The following is a 20,480-nucleotide window of genomic DNA, read 5'->3' as shown; positions in this document are numbered from 1 at the left end:
TGGCGCTGTCGTCTTGCACCGTGCACCGCACCCAATGCTCCCAACTCCCAATAAATAGGCACCAAAAGACTGGTTTTGCAATGGATGCTGTTATGTGTGGTTGGGTAGAGCAGCTGCTGCCTGCTGGCTTTGACCAATTAAGCGTCTTGGCTAGACACATTGCAAGTGTATCAATCTAATAATTAATCATTTCGAAACATATTGCATTAAATTGTTATGTATGTATGCAAATGTCAGAATGGCGGTCAAAAGTTGCAGATAAAGCAGAATAGTAATACAATTGGCAGTGAGTTAAGAATTGTTGCACACATAATATGTCAAAAGGAAGGAAATATAATCCAGTTTAAGTACCTATAGGGGAATGTAACATTTTAGATAAGTAGGTAAGAACTTGAACATACTAATGGGTACTTATAAATACAGGTGGATATTTGAAATGGGGTGTCGAAATTGAAAAGAAAGGTCTTCTAATTCTAAGATTATTTTAGTGGCACGGGATCAAAGAGTGTGATACTCGCACGGGATCGAGTAGGTAGATTAAAGAAAACCATATTATCAAGTTAGTCTTAGTTTATAATTATGTTGTTGTAATACCTTTGTAACGTTGCTAATTACGATTGCTTATATTATATTGTTTTTTTTATATAACGTCGATGGCAAACAAGCATATGGCCCGGCCCGCTTGATGGTAAGCGATCTCCGTAGCCTTTGGACGCCTGCAAATCCGGAGGTGTTACTGGCGCAGTTGCGCACTTTTGGAAGGGTTTCCAAGGAGCAGCGCAGCGTCAGGTATCCACAAAAGATATCTTGACACCAATCTAACGTTATAGGTATACCTACCTAAAGTGTTTTTATGACAATTATTAGTTAATTGGTGTTTGTTTAAACGCCCAGAATACATTTTTATCCTATCTTATCTCTATTTATCTTATCATTTGTAATATAGGATTATATTTATAAACGGAAACGATAGAATATGCATTGCCGTAAAATCGTCATTCCTCATTCGTTACTGTGACACTAGGTTCTCTGTTTATCGGAGATTAAGCTTTTTATGTATTTAAGTGAGGTTTGCATCCATCCGGAAGCTTGACATACATTAGATCTGGATAAATGAACTAGTGTGGTAAGCTCGCCTACGTAAATGAGTGCTGGTGCCATGGAAGTGGCATTGGCAGGGTACCGTTAAGAGAGGCAGCGGCCAGTGCGAGCCCGCGCGTGATCGACGCTCCGCGACAACGACGTCTCGGCAATCTTTACTAAACAGACGAACCGGTTGGATCACTTCTCTTACTTAATCCTTACATAAACTGGTGCCAAAAATATTTAGTTTCTCTAAAATATGACCTAAATATATCCTAAAGTGTACGTGTTTAGACATCAGTGTCGGTGAAGGGACATTTAGGTCCAGCGGCTGTGTAAGTTGTACGCTCGCTCAGTTTACGGTATAATTTAAACTTTCGAAACTTAGTATTTTTCCGTTGCAACGAAAATGGATTTGCAATATGAAGAAAATGGTACGCCGTTCGTGATGTGGGGAGATAGTAAGATCCAACTGGAGAATTGGCCGATCATGGAAAAGTTTTACACAGAAAAGGCAGAGACCGAATTACGAGAGACTCCCGAAGTAGTTGCGAAAGCTTTACGAGAATTAAGAGAACTATTAAAAGGTAAAATATACTTGTTTATGATAAAACAAAACATTAAATATAGCCATAATTCAAGCTATAATTTAAGAAAGTTTCTGACGTAGGTACATGCATGTAAGTATTTTGGAATGATTCCAAAATGAACTAACTCAAAAAAGTTTCTGTTTTGAATACTAGGTAAGTAGGTACCTGAAATAGGTAAGTAGTGTAAGTACCTACCTAAATTTTATTTAATATTATTGACAAAATAATTAAATGCTCAATTGGCTACTTTATTTTCTAGACGATAACTAGATATTAGGAATTGAAGAGGTTAATATCCGCGTCTATTGTTTCGTCCTCATTTCAACTAATTTGTCGTTTGGCAGCGGCGATATCCTTAATGATGCTTGCCGATCTCCAACGAGCTCCAAAAATATTTGTAGGAAAAATCGATCTTAGACAAAGATAAACTACAGATAACCACTAAAAATTTTTCCTATGTTAGAGTTATTAAAGTATACTTGCTTTTAGGTTAAGAGATGACTTTGCCTGCAGGGAGTTTAGGGCCTTCAAAACAAGTATGGTAAATGTGTACACAGGAGTGCTAAGCTAATGGTTTTGCTGACTGTACGCAGGCGGTTAAGGGGCCCACTGACTATCAGTCCGCCGGACGATATCGGCCTGTCAGTTTGAACAAAAATTTGATAGTTCCGAACAACTGACAGGCCGATATCGTCCGGCGGACTGATAGTCAGCCGGCCCCTTTAGGCGCTTTTTGGCGCCGCTTAGAAACGGATCTAGAAAACCGGCCAAGTGCGAGTCGGACTCGCGCACGAAGGGTTCCGTACCATTACGCAAAAAACGGCAAAAAATCACGTTTGTTGTATGGAAGCCCCACTTAAATATTTATTTTATTCTGTTTTTAATATTTGTTGTTATAGCGGCAACAGAAATACATCATCTGTAAAAATTTCAACTGTCTAGTTATCACGGTTCATGAGATACAGCCTGTGCAGTAAAATTATTTCTTCTGCGTAACACGTATAATTTCATCACTTCACACAAAAATATTTCGGATATATCGATGTTACATTTTGACTTGATTACTACGAAATGACTAAACGAACAAGCAAACTAGACACGGAAGTAGTTCCAAAGAACGTCGACAGATGTAGCGTCATGCTACACCTGATGGTGACAGACGGACAGACAGACAGACAGCGAAGTGTTAGTAATAGGGTCCCGTTTTTACCCTTTGGGTACGGAACCCTAAAAATTTTTGTTGTTTAACTCCTCGTGCTAATATTGATACTCGAGCAAACGAGTTTTCAAATCTTAAGCGGAATCTCAAGCGTTGCGAGGGTTCAAGGCCTAGGGTCAAACAGACTTTGCTACCGAGTGAAACACAAAAATGTTCACCACATCAACGCGAGGAAAAACTAAGTAACTGTACTGTACATTACAAATCAAATCCAAATGAACGCTATGTAATATTTATCATTCAAAGTTATCACTTAAAAGTCAATGCCACCAGCCAACATGAGGAAACAACAAAAAATTTGCATGTCAACCTTTGCAACTTTGCCATTCTTGTGGATAAAATGCAACTTTCTCATTAGTTTTTGAAGAATAAAGAGAGCCTTTAGGGTGCGTTTCGGTTAGGGAATGCAATAACCGGCCAAAATTTATAACCAGTTTCGGTTTATGCCGCGAAAAATTACCGATAATCGGTTACGGTTATTTTCGACTAAAAATGATAAATTTACAAGCAAATAATCAAAAAATTACGCAAATAAAGGGACAGTATTAGTATTAGGGAATGTGAGTACATTTAATAAAACACAAAATAAAGTAAAAGTGAACATATGACCTTGGACGTATATATATTCAATCAAAATATTTCATAAATAAGGCAAGTAAATTAGGTATATATCGTTATAGAAAGGGCAGGATTTTGTAGTCATTATAAAATCAATTCATAGAATTTAAGTCATAAATAAATAACCGAAAATAACCGTTACCAGGTTATAACCGATTATTTCGGTTACGATTATAGTCGATTTCCATTCTCTAATTAGTTAATTACAATAATTAATACGTTCTACCTACCTATAGGTACTCTGGTACTCTGCTAAAATTGTATAGTCTTAAGGGGCCCACTGACTATCAGTCCGCCGGACGATATCGGCCTGTCGGTTAGAACAAAAATTTGACAGTTCCGAACAACTGACAGGCCGATATCGTCCGGCGGACTGATAGTCAGTGGGCCCCTTTAGACTTGGTTAAGACTATACAATTTTTCCAAACTGTAAAATAATACCTAGGTCCATTCTTCTCGTTCATTCTTCTCTTTATTTCATTAATTATAAGCGACGAAGTAGGAAAAGTAAATAGGTAATTGAAATCATTGACTGATTCTGCAGTTTTTGTAATATTAACAAAAGCATATTATTATCACTTGCAACCTTGAAAGATGTCACCACACACCTACATATATCACGTAGGTAGGTACCTAGTGACGATGTGTTCATGACTGTCGTAGGAACATCAATTACACGAGAAATTAAAAGGATTGAGTTTCTCGATGTCCAATTTACAAGTCATCGTACCACGATATGATTATTCGGACCTTGATCTTGCTCTACCTACTGCCTATAAGTGCACGCAACAGCTCTACAAGTAGAGCACCGAGCGAACAGAACAATACCTAACGCGGAAATAATGAAACGAACAAAGTTTACAGCATAATTTGTTTGTGCATTGTGGCACTACCATTAAAAATAGCCTTGACCTGCAGTTTCTTGTAGGTACCTACACGTAGGAACTTTGAACTTGTCATTACTTACAAAATACTTCGCGAAGTTTAATTTATTAAATAGTTTTCTCATTGAAATCTACGACCAATTATGTCCTCTAAATTTATTTATGCCAAGGAGTTATATCTATCTTTGATGCCAATTAAGGAATCACTGGGATGTGTGGGAAGTCATCCGAAAGGTCCGCCAGAGCGCATTTTGTTTGATGCATATGATAGTGTGGAGACACTGGAGACCCTGACTGGGGAGACAGATTCCTTGTGTAATATTATTTATGGAAGAGGTTGTTGATTCCTATTCGCATTACGCGATTTTTTTGGGAGCTCTGGCTAGATTGATATTGTTTGATGTGTTGTTTTAATCTTTTGCAGGTGAAAAAAACCTTAACATTCCTATTGACAATGATGACTTTCTGATGAAATTCCTCAGACCCTGCAAATTTTATGCAGATAGTGCTCTAAAGAAGGTTCGTATCCCACATTAAATGAACACACATAAAACATCATGTTATCAGTCTAAAGGGTGTAGTTGTACTGGATCGTATGTAGGGTCGGGTCGGCAACAGTGACTAATAATTCCCTAGGGAGTTATAGCTTTTCTTTTTTCACAATCCATAACTCCGGCGGGAACAATATAGCCCTTCAGTACACCTGCATGAAAAAAGATCTTTTTCGAGCAAGTGTGATGAAAATATCTTTGTATCGAATAAACTAGTTTTTGATACGCAAATATTTACCTAATAGTCAATTCTTGCGCTATCAAATTATGGTTTGCGAAATTTATTTCCATGGGTTATGTAAGACACTGACGAAGTTGCTTGCGAGATTGCTTAGCCGGTACATTTAGTATTACTCGTATGTTGTTTCAACTACATAATAATATTTAGTACCTCCCTAATTCATGCAAGCTTTGGACAAAAGAAATATTTGATTAAGACTACGTGATATTGCAAGAGCTTCGATAATTTTTTATTATCTTGATCTAATATTCTGTAGATGCCAATTTTATTTTATGCAATTTTCAGATACAAGCTTTCTACAAATTCCGCCACGCGCATGAAACCTACTGCCATGACCTGATGCCGTCGGTGGTGCGAGCCGCCTTCGACCACTCCATCATATCCATCCTGGCGCCGCGCGACCAGCATGGTCGGCGTATCATGTTCGTCGAGTCCGGCAGTCAGTTTATTGATATTAACTATTTTTTGTGAAGTATTTCCGTTGACTTTAAAGATAAAACATATATCAGTGTGATGGCGTAGCCAGTTTGATATAATTTGATCGCAAAGTACACGGGTACTTATATGTTTCGCGAGGTCCTTTGAAAGACGAAACTGACTAACCTAACGCCGCCACTCTGTCTTTGAATTTCAGAGCATTTGAGTGTAAAATAAAAACGCTGAATAAAATATTAAAACCGGACCTACACTTAGTGACATAGATTTAATTACTAATAACACTAGGGTCAACTATTAGTCGCAGGAAGTCCGTATGTAAGCTGATGTTGATTACTTCTTTTCTTATAAAAACATAATTGCATAATTTGATGTCAACCTCGCTGATGAACTTTAGTCTTAATGTTAACTTGATGTATAACTGTAATTACGATGTAAGTGTAGGTAATCAAATGACAAGTAAAAATAATTTTCCCCTCACTAGCTCGGAAAGCCGTCTTTTATCCTTTAAAACAAGCGGGGAAAAACGCATTTTATCCACTAGTGGGGAAAGTAATTTGACCTTGGATGGAGCGTGTTTAAGTAGCTTGACAGATAACAAAACGTAAAACGCTCATAATAATGGTTCGTTCGATATTAATTATCATTAAATATAAATGGTTTGAGAATTTAATAAAAAATACCAGATTTAGCTTTATTTAATGATTTTAAGTCATAAACCTTAAAATTCCATAATAAACGTTTGTTTTTTAATAATTATGTTATTTTATATAATTCTGAACGCACAAGTTAAGTCGATGCAATTTCAAAACGCATCATTTTTCATACGTCAGAAATGTCAACATTGTCAACAAAATTTTTACTTAAAAACTTCTCACGTAAAAGTAAAGAATTTCCAGAGTTTTTTGTTATAATATCGCAAAAAAATTAGTGATTCCAGTTGATGAAGATGATCTAACGCCTGTGGATGTTGCACTTTCCTCGCTATAGTGAGGGGAAAAGTTTTGTGTTACACACGGGTGCAAATGTATTTTACTTCTCGTGTGTTTAAACACTCGCTACGCTCAGGATTCTAATTCAGAACCACTCGCTTCGCTCGTGGTTCAGCTATAGAATCCTTTCGCTTGCTCGTGTTTCAATTCCACACTCGCGGGTAAAATACAACTTTGCACCCTTGTATAACAAATAACTATTATAATATTGCAGAAATATGGTCAAGCATATTAGATTATTTTAAACCGTGTCACTCACTATTATTCGACTATTCGACTTAATAATACGTGAGTGACCCGGTTTAAAATAATCTAATATGGTCAAGGTTTGCATTAAAAACAAAAAAGAACGACCTACCTATCATCTCAGAAAATTTTAAAGCCGGTTATTAAAATTCCGAAATTATCATTTGACCGAACGCGTTTTTTCTAAAAACCGTTGAATTTTTAGAGGGGTCGACAATCTATTAACTAAACAAACCCAACCCAATGGTTTCTACAGGATACTTTTTTCAAAAGTAGAAAATTTAACGGTTATTGAAAAAAATGCGTTCGGTTAAATGAAAATTCGGCAAATGAAACATCGACCATATTTCGAAATTGAGATATATTAATCAGTTATTGTTCTTAAATTAAAATGTTTCAGAGGGCTGGGACCCTCGCGCGGTGCCTCTATCCGAAGTATTCCGCGGCGTGCAGTTGGGCCTGGAGGCGGCCATGACGGAGCCTCGCACGCAGGTCTCCGGTGTCATCGTCATCATGGACATGCAGGGGCTGGCCCTTAGCCACGTGCTGCAGTTCACGCCCTCCTTTGCCAAGATGGTCGTCGAGTGGGTGCAGGTATAGTTTACGGGTCTCTATTGTTTCCCATATAGTTTTAAGTCATAATGTATAAAACAAAATTAAGACTACTTATAAAATAAAACGATTAAAACTAAACCTACCTAAAAAAAATAAAAATATATGTATTGTTTGTCCATATTTTCGTTAGTCATAATACTCATAATTTAGTTTTTCTCAAAGACGCGTAATTTTTCAGCACCGGTAACATGGTCGCGTTTTTGTTACTTGTCATATCATGCGTCACTAACGCACTTACGTACATGTTAGAGCGTGACAGGCATGGTGACAAATGATAGACAGCCGTCCATCTTAGCCCCGCAGGATTGCCATAAAACAAACCTTACCTAACCTAACCTATCTATAGGATAACCTGAGGAAAATCCTAAAAGTTAACGGTTTCAGAATTATGACTAATGATAATATGACAATCATTACATTATTACATAATTATGACTTTTAATAATTATGTCAAACAAAGGGACCCTATAGTTTACCCTTATGGTGCATGGTGGAACGAAAGCCTTATGGTGGAGTATAGTAAAGGAAGCTGTCCGACCCATACTGGAACAGGCTTTCTTGATTAATTTGATTATTCAATTTCTCGGTAGCGCCCAGGCCATTCTGCCGAGAATGCAGAAGACGCTGGTACGATCCCAGTCCCAGGCACTGGAGGACTTGGTCACTTTCATCTATGACATAATATATTTCAGTTTATCACTACACCTTATAAACAACTAGCGATCGACCCGCCCCGGCTTCGCACGGGTGCAATGCTGATGTATTATACATATAAACCTTCCTCTTGAATCACTCTATCTATTAATAAAACCGCATCAAAATCCGTTGCGTAGTTTTAAAGATCTAAGCATACATAGGGACAGACAGACAGCAGGAAGCGACTTTGTGTTATACTATGTAGTGAAGTCCCCCACCGCGTCTGTCTGTTTGTGTGTATGTATGCTCGGGATAAACTCAAAAACTAATGAACGGATTTTCATGCGGTTTTCACCTATCAATAGAGTGATTCTCGAGGAAGGTTTAGGTGTATAATTTGTTAAGGTTTTGTGTAACCCGTGCGAAGCCGGGGCGGATCGCTAGTAATTTATATAGCAGTGTTTCTACTTGAAATGCCTATCATAAATCAATAGTTAGTTTTACAAGGGGTCAAAATAGTTGTTTAACCGCTCGTGCTATTATTGACACCTGAGCAAGCGAAAGATTCCAAAATTGATTTGATTCGAGAAAGGGAATCTTGAGCGTTGCGAGGGATTCAAGGTATGAGGGTTAAACAAATTTTGCCACCGAGTGAAACACAAAATTTTTCACCACACCAGGACACCATATTTATCATTCGAAATCATTATTTAAAAGTCAATTCTACCAGCCAACATAAATAATAAAATTTGCGTCTCATTACTTTGCCCCACATGTGGATAAAATCCAATTTTCTAATTCGTTTTTGAACAATCAAGAGAGCCTTTAGGTACCAGTTGGTGTGTTGAAAAATATTTTTTAACACAAACTCAAAACAAAATTAGATTTGCTACTCCTGCTAAAGCTTTTTTTTATTAAGAAGTAAGTTATTTTCTGTCAGGCAAATTGCATTATAACCTGATCATAACCAAGTAGGTGTATGTGACTCAGCCACAACCTTCAATCTTGCTTCTCAGAAAATGCATTAGGTATGGCGTCTGCCTTATGCCCAGGACCTCGTCTTGTGTAATTACACATTTACGTCACTCCGACCTCCATTGTAACTGTTTACACGACTCTAACATTAGCGAATAACTTTGAAGACAGTAATTCAGGCCGTGATTTCGACAGTGTTCTCGTGTCACGGCAGTTTCAAGTCTGCCGAATCCAATAAGTAGTTCATTTTAGAGGGCTACGTGCGCGTGGGGTGCAATGTGGATTAAAGCATCCGTAGGCTATGGCACCTAAATATATATACTTGTAACATGTTATTTCCAGGAATGCACCCCGATCCGGCTTAAAGCGGTACACATCGTGTATCAGCCGTACGTGTTCAACATGGTGTTCGCGCTGTTCAAGCCATTCCTGCGCGAGAAGCTGCGCTCGCGCATATACTTCCATGGCAACAACATGAACTCGCTCAAGGTGCGCTGAAAGCTACAGAATAGTCCACGTTGAAAGAGGTTTTACAACAGTAAGTTTGTATAACCTCGTTTAGGACTGATATGACCCAGGAAGATCAGGAATGACTTGTTGGAAGAAGATGACGGCAACAACATCGACTTAACGTGAGACATCTACTGAAGAGTGCAACTAACTAGTGTAAGAGTTTAGAAACTTAGGCAGGTTATACATATATCACTTAGCATCACCATTGAATATATTGATGAACCAACCACCGGCTAAGTGGTTTGTATTGTCCGCGAATTAAAAGTTACATAGAAATAATGAAATAATTTACCCAATATTTTATTATTTTGTAGGCACACGTGGACGGCAAAGCGCTGCGTCCGCGCCACGGCGGTTCGTTGCCCGAGTTGGAGGTTACTGGAGAACTGCTGTGGAAAATGCTATCACATTACGAGGACGGTTTTAAAGGTAAGTTTTAAAGGTTAAGCATGTTGGGAAAAATTAAATGTGCCTGCAGTTCTGTTCTGCACTTTAGGACCAGCAGTATTATCACGTTATATAAATATCCAACAAAGCTAGTCAAGAAAGATTGAACTCATTGAACAGCTAAATGTTAAATTATGATACCTACTGTATACTTTGTTTTTATCCAGCAACTATTTTTGTTTCAGCGGCTAATTCCTACGGTTACGTAAAGAACAATGAAAATCACAAATAATGCAGCACACAGGGTACCTACTGATCAACATTTTACCTAGTTACATAAGTAAATATTCACATATCGTTAGTTACGATAAATAAGGATGTGGGTCAACAAATTATACTTTGTATTATCTGTAAATGCATCATTCTCAGAGAATAGGGACTTATGGTGAAATCATTCCGAGTCGTTGGCCGCATGAAAACAATGTCGTTTGCCTGACAATCTCGTAGTTTGATTCAGGGACAACTTTAGATGAACGATCTAATGTTATTGCATTCTTAGGTGCTTATAAAACTGCTTCGTATATCGGAGCGACGTCCAGTGCTGCGATTTTTAACTTTGTACTGTGGAATCTCGATTTGTATGCCAAAACCGCATGGTGTATAACACATTGTCTCCGCCTCTCCATGCGAAGGTGCTGAATCGTCATTCGTGCTTTCGGACGGAGATGCAGTGCGCGCCGCAGGGTACCGAGCTCCATAGTACGGTACGGATTTTTGTTCATAAACGCAAAGAGGATATAATAAGATAGAGCGGTACTGTCATAGTAAATTTTGTAACCACAGTAAGTTCACTGCCACCTATCGACACACGATTAAAACTAAAAATATAAAAAAATGTATTTATATACGGATAAATGAATTATTTGTTTGCATTTATTGTATTAATTTTTTTTATATGATTTTGACCCATGTTCTTACACTAATATGCGTTTAAATTGTTAAATAACAAACGAAACCGTCAACGCCATCTCTACTAGAGTAGGCCAAAGGTAGTGGCGCCATCTGATCGAGAATCAAATTTTCTTGATTTTCGAGGCACGTTTTTTCCTTAGACTGTATCCATCTATTACGGAGTTATATCTATCTTTGATAAACGCGATTCGTCGCGCATCGCAGCTTCGGACGAAGATACGGAGAAAACCGTCGTCGCCGCACGCGAATTCGTCGCTTCGCACTTCACAACGTCATGCGACGGCAGACGCTCACGTAACTCACGTTTAATGTAGGTAAAAGTATAAATGCTGTCGTCGTCAAATGTTGTAATACGTGGGTGTACCTAATACTTAGGGTGCAAGTTTCCAGCAAGAGTAAGATGTATTTCCAGTTCAGCTGTACAAGAAAATAGGTACTTAGGTATGGTTAAAAACATACCTATTAGGTTTAATGGCAAGTGATATTAGGACAAAACTGTAGGGAGGATTACGGTAATTAATATTATGAATACTATTAATAGGTATATTACTTTCTCCCCAATGTATTTTTATAGATAAAATGCCATTTAGCAGTGTGACATTTACTATACCTACATTCCACAAGGACTAACTACATACTACTTATAATAATGCATTATGGACTGTGTCACGGCGTATTAAAGTTTTGCTCCCAGGAAAACGCAGAAGCAGGCCAAAAAAAAGTCGACACAAGCTGCTATTCAGACAGATTGACATTATTTTCACTGTTGTGTAGGTCCTTATATACCTATTCATCATATTATCTAATTTAAAAGTTACCTCAATGTAATGTGATCATTTGGAAAGATTATGTTTTAGTATTTTTTTTTAAATATAAAAGTACTTATTTAAATTTCAATAATTTTATAATAAAACATAAAAATGGATGCACCTTTGTTTTATTACTTTAAATAACTAAATAAAAAATAATAATTTTTCTCCCTATTAAAAATTTGGTCTCACTTCCGAACTCGAATTCCAAATATTCTAAAAATATGTGTACATTCCATAAATATATAATATTTTACTAATAACAACTACAGAAGACACTCTGTCATGGATTTATATGAAGTTACCAATTTAAACGTTTAAGTCTTAATCGGCTCATAAAATATTAACTTATCACAGTGTTGCTTTATTATTTGTTTAAATTGAGTGATAAAGTAAATACACAGTTCTATATCGACGATCCAAAACACAATAATAATATCATTTTGTATATACAGTAGAATAAAGTGACATTAGGTACCACATAATCTACTCTAAATAGACATCAACACTAACATTACCTCTGTGAATGTCGTGATATAAAAAAATACTTATATAAAAATCACAAATAGTAGGCTTAGAATAACAATAGACAGGTAGTTAACTTAGACAATTATGGTTTGAAACTTAGTACCAATAAGACATTGAAATGGAATAGACAAATCTAGAAATTAGTCAGTCCTATTGGCACATGGTCAAGAGAACCATAATTCAGGAATGCATAGCGGCAAGGCAGGCCGAGGGGTGCCCTCATCCTTAGTTCTAGACAGTATTACGGCTTTATGTACGAAATTGCCATTTAATTTAAAATATATTTTACATCACTAATTGTGACGTAATTAATTATAATAAATTTTTAAATACGAAAATACACACGTAATTATTACTTAAAAATATTTTTTTCTAAAAGTCTATCAAGAATGAACAAATATATTTAAGTAGTTGACGAAATTTATATTCAAAAGCTAAAATGATGATAAGAAAATAGGAATATGTTACAAAAACCCGGCAATTTCGTACATAAATCAAATATTTAAGTGCGGATAAAATTTACTGCATCGTATCTAATTAAGGCAACTTCTAGATAATTATTTTTGTACTTATTCAAGCACTTCATTCAACTATTAAATATAATTCGGAACAAACAACCCCTCCTACGTACTCACGGACATCTGTGATGTCTTGATTAATTTACAATATTTATTTACTATATAATTTTATTTTTACAACGCGTTGATCATCACACAATATGGCCTAGGAAATGGGGCCATACTAACGTTTCATAGCTTACATTATAACCGAATAAGTGTCTGATTGGTTTTATAGTTTTCACCAATAATCACTACACGTGTGCGCGCTGCCAGGCATACACCAATTACTTATTCACATACCCGTACGACGCGATAGCTGAAACAAATAAAATAATTTGGTAAATAAAGGATCGAGGTTCGAAGCCCAGCTTTCATATCATATCAATGGGTTTCTAGGAACTCATATACAAAATGTGATTTGATATACACCAGTAGATTTTCAGTGAAGGAAAACACCGTGATTCGCGAAACAATTCAAATATGTACCTATATGAAGTCTCCAACACTAATCTCCACGCTGGACAAAATTTAGATAGATCGACCGGGATATAAGAAATTTTCAAACTCGATGGGTACACTGACACGTGTCATTTCACTACTTATATCGAACGAAATATGGACCGTGATTAGCTTTTGTAAGATGCATGTAACCGCGTCGAAATATCGGGAGCTCGAAAACAATACAAAAGGTAATCAGAGCCATATCCCGGTAGATATCTAGATATAAATCTAGTGAAACTAACCGTGAATCATTCAAAACTGTTGTAGGTGTCATTTCAATATAATTTTGCATAATTTGGCGTTTTTAGGTTATAAATTATATGGAGATGATACATGTCACCCTACCCATCGAGTTTGAAAAACACTATAATAGCGTCCACAAGGTTATTGCGATTTCTTTCAGGATTACAAATAAATGGCAAGTGTTACCTACAGTGTACTTTCGTCGCCGAGGTGTGCTGAAATCGACTACGTACGGTCAAATTGAGTCTATTTATAATTGATCTTCGTGTAATTCTTAATAAAGCATCCTATGGAATCGATTATACCGTTTAATTAACCCGTAGACTTTTCATTTTTGTATGCTTGATTCACACTTTTGTAAGCTTCTAGATGTCTGCTAATACGGCAATAATCGTAGATCATTACAAACTAAACTTCTTACCACTAAATTCCTTATCACACATCAAGAGCAGCTCCAGCCACTGCGGGCCGGTGATCTTGGGGGTGCTGAGTGTGCCGCCGTACGCCTCCGGCAGGCACTTGGGGCTCACGTATTTGTGTAGCAACTCCCAGTCCTTGCCTACGAACAATAGCCGCGACCGAAGCTTCTCCTTGAGGAACGGCTTGAACAGTTGGTACACCATGTTGAAGATGTACGGCTGGTTCACTATGAACACGCCTTTGATTCGCACTGGTATACTTTCCTGAAATTGTAAAAAATATATATTAAAGAATTTATACAGTTTATTTTTTTCTCGCATTGCATCCTACGCTAGTTACTCAAAATGGCAAATTAGTGACACGGATAATCTTATAAATTCAAGATCAAAGTTAACAAACAATTCTACAAAGCCAAACGCCAAAGATAACTAACGTTTCATCACCAGCATCGCAGCTATAATTGTAATAATATGTAATACTTGTTTTAAGGTATTTATCTATGGGCCAATAGTTGCCTGAAAATCAAGATTTTCATTCATTCATTCATTCCTATTATATAGTTCGCTAGCATAGGAACAAGGAAAATTGTCCGGAATCCTATAAATCATATGGTGAGGTCAACTCAGGTATGTGTTATCACAACATTATTACGTAATTATATGTATTGTAAGAGGAAAAAGCGGGCTGTACTGTGCCTTACAATATAACAATCCAGTCAGTCATATGATTAAATTATATTTATATCGGGCCATTCACGTAATTTAGGTCGAATTTTGCACGACTGCAACAAAATCCGGATGGAGACTGTCTCAGGCCTAGTATAAATATATTTGATGTTACAAGGTAGTTAGGTAGGAAGCGCTGGTGGCCTAGCGGTAAGAGCGTGCAACTTTCAATTCGGAGGTCGCGGGTTTAAAGCCCGGCTCCTACCAATTAGTTTTTCGGAACTTATGTACGAAATATCATTTGATATTTACCAGTCGCTTTTCGGTGAAGGAAAACATCGTGAGATAACCGGACTAATCCTAACAAGGCCTAGTTTCCCCTCTGGGTTGGAAGGTCAGATGGCAGTCGCTTTCGTAAAAACTAGTGCCTACGTCAATTCTTAGGATTCGTTGTCAAGCGGACCCCAGGCTCCCATGAGCCGTGGCATAATGCCGGGATAACGCGAGGAAGAAGAAGATAAGGTAGTTAGGTATCTTACCTGAAGCCAGTCTAGCAGCCGCTTAGCAAACTGCGGTGTGAACTGCCAGACCTGCTGCATGGACAGCCCCTCCATATCCATGATGACCTGCGCGCCGCAGATTTGTGACACTGGCTCCATCATTGCCGCTTCGAGGAACAGAACACAGCCTTTGAAAGCCTCGTCCAGTGTGCATTTACTTGGCTTCCAGCGTTCTGAAATGTACAAAAATTTAGTTTAATTAATATCATCGACAGCTTTTTATTGAACAGAAAATGTTTTAAAACTTTTGTCTTTAAAGATACTCCTTTGGGCAAATAATAAAGTTTACATGAAGTTGGTAAGTTTAGAGTGGATTCCGAAGATTTCCAGTGACTAGTGCCTAATAAAATAACCCTGTTGTACAAATTTTAATAATACGAGTACATACCTACTTTCGGTGTTTTTTATAACTTTATTATAAACTAAAATCAAAGATAGACTAAAATATAACGCTTAGACAACGAAAAATTCTCCACACCAGTTATATACCAAAAATACCTGTGGTTGTCTATGCAACGTCAGTTATAACTTTTATTATGAACTTTTTGTCTCATTCATGACAAAAGCTTGAAATATTAATTTAGCTATTGTGCCGTGTCACCAATTGTTTATAAATGACGTCAATGTATGACAACGTATCATGTTATTATGTCACAAGTCATATGTGTTTAAGTAGTAATCATATGTAAGTAACTTGTCAAAGACCCGAGATAAGTAGCTACTTTGGAAATTAACTAGGTGACGTTTAATATAAAAATGTACAAGGGTTACGTCTGACGGTGACGACATAAAATGAGTAATTTACTTCACCGGTAAAGCGTGTCGGTAAAATGATGACTAATATAAATAAACTATTGCAAGCAAAAATATGGAAACTGTATAGGCATGATGACAGTAATTAAAAGTCACTTTAGTGACTTTGATATTGATATTGAGTGATAATATTTTAATATTATATTTATTTAATGAAACTAGTCGTAGAATATGAAAAACGCATTTATTTTTTTATATTAGGCGAGATTAGTAAATATTTGTGAAAATAAAATTGAATTACAAAATACGCAAGTCCGCCATGATTCAGTGAACACCAATCAGAGCGAATGACGTCACGTTCATGTAAACAAATATCCAAAGTACTGAAAGTACTGGTTCTCCTGCTATTTTATTTACGATTCACGGATTTAATTTAGTTTAAACCGAATATTAACTAAAAACTTGAGTCATGGGACAAGGATATACTAAGGCAAACAGTGCTAATTTGCCTAGAATCGATGTAATGATGCTTGGAGAGTTTTGACAATCAAACGAAATCTTTTGTTCAGCAGAATTTAGAAATGTCAAAGTTCCTTGTAAGTTGTAAGTACAATAAACAATATTTATAATTATATAAAAATCATACTAATTTAAGTAATTAACTAAACCCAAATCCTGTTAAATCGATTTTTATGTGTATTCCATAGCAGGTTAATATTAGGAATATTAGAATTTGTCATTACCTATTAAAGACAACACTGGTACAATGTGAAACAAAACCTCAATAATTTTTAAGAAAAAAAAACCGACTTCAATGGGGGATGCCGCTGAAAGTTTACTTATTGTTGATGGTGTACTCTTAGATTCCAGACAATGAAATGAAAAAGACAGCATATTTTGCCTAATTATCCTAATCCATCTTTTGCCTAATTTTGCCTAATTGCCTAATTATTATAATATTGCCTAATAATGTAGAAAAGGAGGTAAAACCACCCACTTTTCTAGTAGCATTTCGTTTTTGTAAGGGTCGCAGTTCTAACCTAACCTACTTTTCTGATAGCATTTCGTTTCTGTAAGGGTCACAGTCCGGGTCCAAGATTGGGTCTGGGTCCATAAGGAAGAGAACAAATCGCCAAACGTGAACTATGTGTCATTGAAGATTGATCATCATCAGCATTTCCACTTCATCAAATGTCACTTTTTTAATTGTAAATACTGGATTTGTTGATGAAAATACAAAAATCACAATATGTATGCCTTTTACATTTGAGGAGTTCCCTCGGTTCCTCATGGGTCTCATCATCAGAACTCGAACTTGACAAAAATATATCTTAAAAACTTAAGTTGCTTAAGAAACATAAAGAAGAGGACAAATCGCCAAACGTAAACTATGCGTCATTAAAGAGTTCCATTCTGATCATCATCATCATTTCCACTTCATCAAATGTCACTTTTTTAATTGCTGGATTTGTTGATGAAAATACAAAAATCACAATATGTATGCCTTTCACATTTGAGGAGTTCCCTCGATTCCTCATGGATCCCATCATCAAAACTCGAGCTTGACAAAAATGTTTCTTGAAAACCTAACTTGCTTAACAAACATAAAGAAGAGGACAAATCGCCAAACGTGAACTATTCGTCATTGAAGAGTTCCGTTCTGATCGTCATCAGCAGTTCCACTTCATCGAATGTCACTTTTTTCAATGTAAGTGCTTGATTTGTTGATGAAAACACTAAAATCACTATATGTATGCCTTTAACATTTGAGGAGTTCCCTCGATTCCTCATGGATCCCATCATCAGAACTGCGTTTTGGCAAAAACGGGACCAATCTGTATGTATGTACTTACAATCAAAAAAAGAATTTTCAGTCGGTCCAAAAATTACGGAGTTATTGAGTAACAAACATAAAAAAAAAACAACCGAATTGATAACCTCCTCCTTTTGAAATCTTGAAGTCGGTTAAAAAACTAGTCTCATGCAACTTTTATATTAAAGGTACGCCTCAAACAAGATAGATACTGTTAGGTATAGAAACTAAAAAATAAATTAAATATTCACATCGAAATGATCTTCACAAAAATAAAATGAGCTTAGGCAATACGGCCGTTGTCTCGCGTTGCAAGTTTAAGCTAATTGTTTCGTGTTGTTTTATTGTGTGGAAATGCACAAATAACTTATTAGGAGTTGTTATTGATGTGTTATTACTCTGATGAAACGCACAGCATTTATATACTTTGGTATTCATATTTAATGATACGAAATAAACAAATAAGATATATCCCCGTTACCGTGAGTGACCCGTTATTAATATATTTAATATGTCTGTGTCTCACGGAAGTATTGTTATTAAAATAAACAAATTACTTAATAATCTCCTAAGGAACGTCTAGAGCGTACGTTTTGTTATATGACCTTGACGTCACTAGGGACGCCATGACACTTACAAGCGTTTTGGAGCGAATTTAAAATCTAAAAACTATTATGTAGTTTATTCCTACTAAACTTTTAATAAATGCAGAAATATGTTATTCATAGTAAATAATTTATGTTTCTTAACATTATAGGACAGTTTTTCAGAATCTGTCATCATGCCTGAAAACATATATTAGCACCACTGTAATAAGCATTACTACTGACCCTACCTAATAATAAATAAATACAGCTTATACAGCATTATGACCATGACGGTGCAGACAATCTGTACGAATAATAAAAATAATAGCGGTATAATTATTCGTCTCTACCGACTCTATGATTATTGGATATTATTTACTTTAGGTACATTGTAAGGTACTTCTTTATGAGGCTGACATGTTTACCTAGTGTCCAAATTTGAATTTGAAATCATTTATCATTTCAAAGCCTCAATAAAAACCAAATTAAAAAAAAGATACTTCTTTAGAACGTGTTTATCTCAGAAGTTGACTTTGTACCTATGTTAGCAAATACAAGTGAAATGGGGAATTTACACGTTCGATATTGGATGTTGTGCATAGCCATTGCGCAATTGTAAGGGAATAAGAAGCAGGACCAATTTGTGCTGCTAAAGCTATTGACTGCACAAACTAACACACAGGATTCAAGGACACAGAGGGCCAAGTTAGCACGCGAACGATCAAAATGTCTTGGACTGCGACAAGTGGCGGCAATAGAACTGGTAGGTATTAACGTCACTTACTGCCCAACTCGACGACAAGAATACGCCGGCCCAGCTGGTCGCGTGTGGGCAGCACCGTCAGGATGTCCTGGTAAAAGATGTTCTGCTCTTTGCTGGGCATCAGACCATCGTAGTGCTTCGCGTGCTTCAACTTGAAATGGTAGTAACGTTTGATCTGCAATGTTAGTAATGCTATTTAAAAAGAAATGTAGTGCCAAAAAACTTGCAATTGCAAAAAGTCTTTTGCCCGAAATATATTTGTAACTAACAAACCTTGGCCATATGGAAAAAACACATGATAATAGATGTCAAAAGTTGCTAGCATAAATCGACCTCGACACTCCTCGTCGCGCCATAAATACCCTCCTCAATCAAACTAGTAAAGTGAGAGAGAGTGAGAATGCCGTTACAAGTTGCTAGTTATTACACCAGTTTGCAACTATTTATAAATAAGAAGTTAGTCTGTGTAATGTAGTTGAAAAATGGGATTTTTACCAGCTCATATGCGCTTTCAGGGTAGAACTTGCACGGTCGCAAGAATCTGACCAGCCAGGCATCACTTTCCAGTGGAACGTGTAAGTCTTTGTCCGCTGTAACAATACATTTTATAAAATTAGGAATTAGGCAAATTTTAGAATTAGAACACGTTTGTAAACTATCTACTAATACCGCGACAAAACGCATTAAAAAAAAACAACAGAAGAAGTAAGTATATAACCAACTTATAAGAGAAATTGCTATTTATATTTAACTTACTTTTTATCATGCAGACTACGTCTGCAAGCGATGCTATACATTATTATATTAAGGGAAAAATGGCAAAATTCACCGCTTCGGAAAAGCTCGAACTTGCGACCTTTTGTCCAAATGCTCTTAACCAACTAAGCTAGCAAAGCTTACCAGAAGCGTGCGAATCCTTCCATTCCTTCCTTTTTGTTTACACGCCTTAGGGAGGCGCATCTACCGTAAGAATATTCTTACGGCACCGGAGTTTCAAGTTATATTGATAATGCAAAACAATATGGTGAGAACCTGTAATTGGCTTTTTGTAGCATATTTATAAAACCTATAGACATGTTAACAGCTGTTGGATCTCCGAATAATAAGAAATAAATAAATATTCTACGCATTTGGTGACTAGTCAGATTTGGCATAATATTTTTTCAAGGATTTTACTAAAAAGGCTATTGTTGCGTGCAAACGCTTGCGTCACAGTGACGAACTCTCGGCCTGTGACTGTCGACAGTCAGGCCAAGTTCACACATTCTTACTATTAGCAGGTGTGTGTCGCTCCGCGTCGCGCGGCCGTCACCAGATCTGG

General features: G+C 36.6%; 2 protein-coding genes across 3 annotated transcripts in view; one reads left to right on the top strand and one right to left on the bottom strand.

The window, feature by feature from the left end:
• The first annotated feature begins 1,197 nt into the window (after positions 1–1,197).
• On the top strand, positions 1,198–10,277 carry LOC134740926 (alpha-tocopherol transfer protein-like). Its single transcript, XM_063673582.1, has 7 exons — positions 1,198–1,670; positions 4,819–4,913; positions 5,472–5,625; positions 7,260–7,453; positions 9,428–9,574; positions 9,913–10,027; positions 10,231–10,277. Exons 1-7 carry the CDS (start codon positions 1,493–1,495, stop codon positions 10,275–10,277), a joined length of 930 nt encoding a protein of 309 aa, XP_063529652.1. The 5' UTR covers positions 1,198–1,492.
• A 1,601-nt stretch (positions 10,278–11,878) lies between these two features.
• The window catches only part of LOC134740749 (alpha-tocopherol transfer protein-like), a 39,441-nt gene continuing 30,839 nt past the window's right edge, over positions 11,879–20,480 (bottom strand). For both annotated transcript variants that reach the window (XM_063673346.1, XM_063673347.1), the window contains exons 3-7: positions 19,655–19,749; positions 19,181–19,334; positions 15,223–15,416; positions 14,020–14,281; positions 11,879–13,170 (exon numbers count right to left, since the gene is read on the bottom strand). In XM_063673346.1, the coding sequence (XP_063529416.1) occupies positions 13,139–13,170; positions 14,020–14,281; positions 15,223–15,416; positions 19,181–19,334; positions 19,655–19,749 (737 nt within the window). In that variant the 3' untranslated portion in view covers positions 11,879–13,138. The remainder of the gene's footprint in view (positions 13,171–14,019; positions 14,282–15,222; positions 15,417–19,180; positions 19,335–19,654; positions 19,750–20,480) is intronic.

The sequence above is a fragment of the Cydia strobilella genome, chromosome 4 (assembly GCF_947568885.1).
Source record: "Cydia strobilella chromosome 4, ilCydStro3.1, whole genome shotgun sequence".
Taxonomy (NCBI): Eukaryota; Metazoa; Arthropoda; class Insecta; order Lepidoptera; family Tortricidae; genus Cydia; species Cydia strobilella.
Note: the sequence above shows the minus strand (reverse complement) of the source record. Positions and strands in the feature narration are given on the sequence as shown.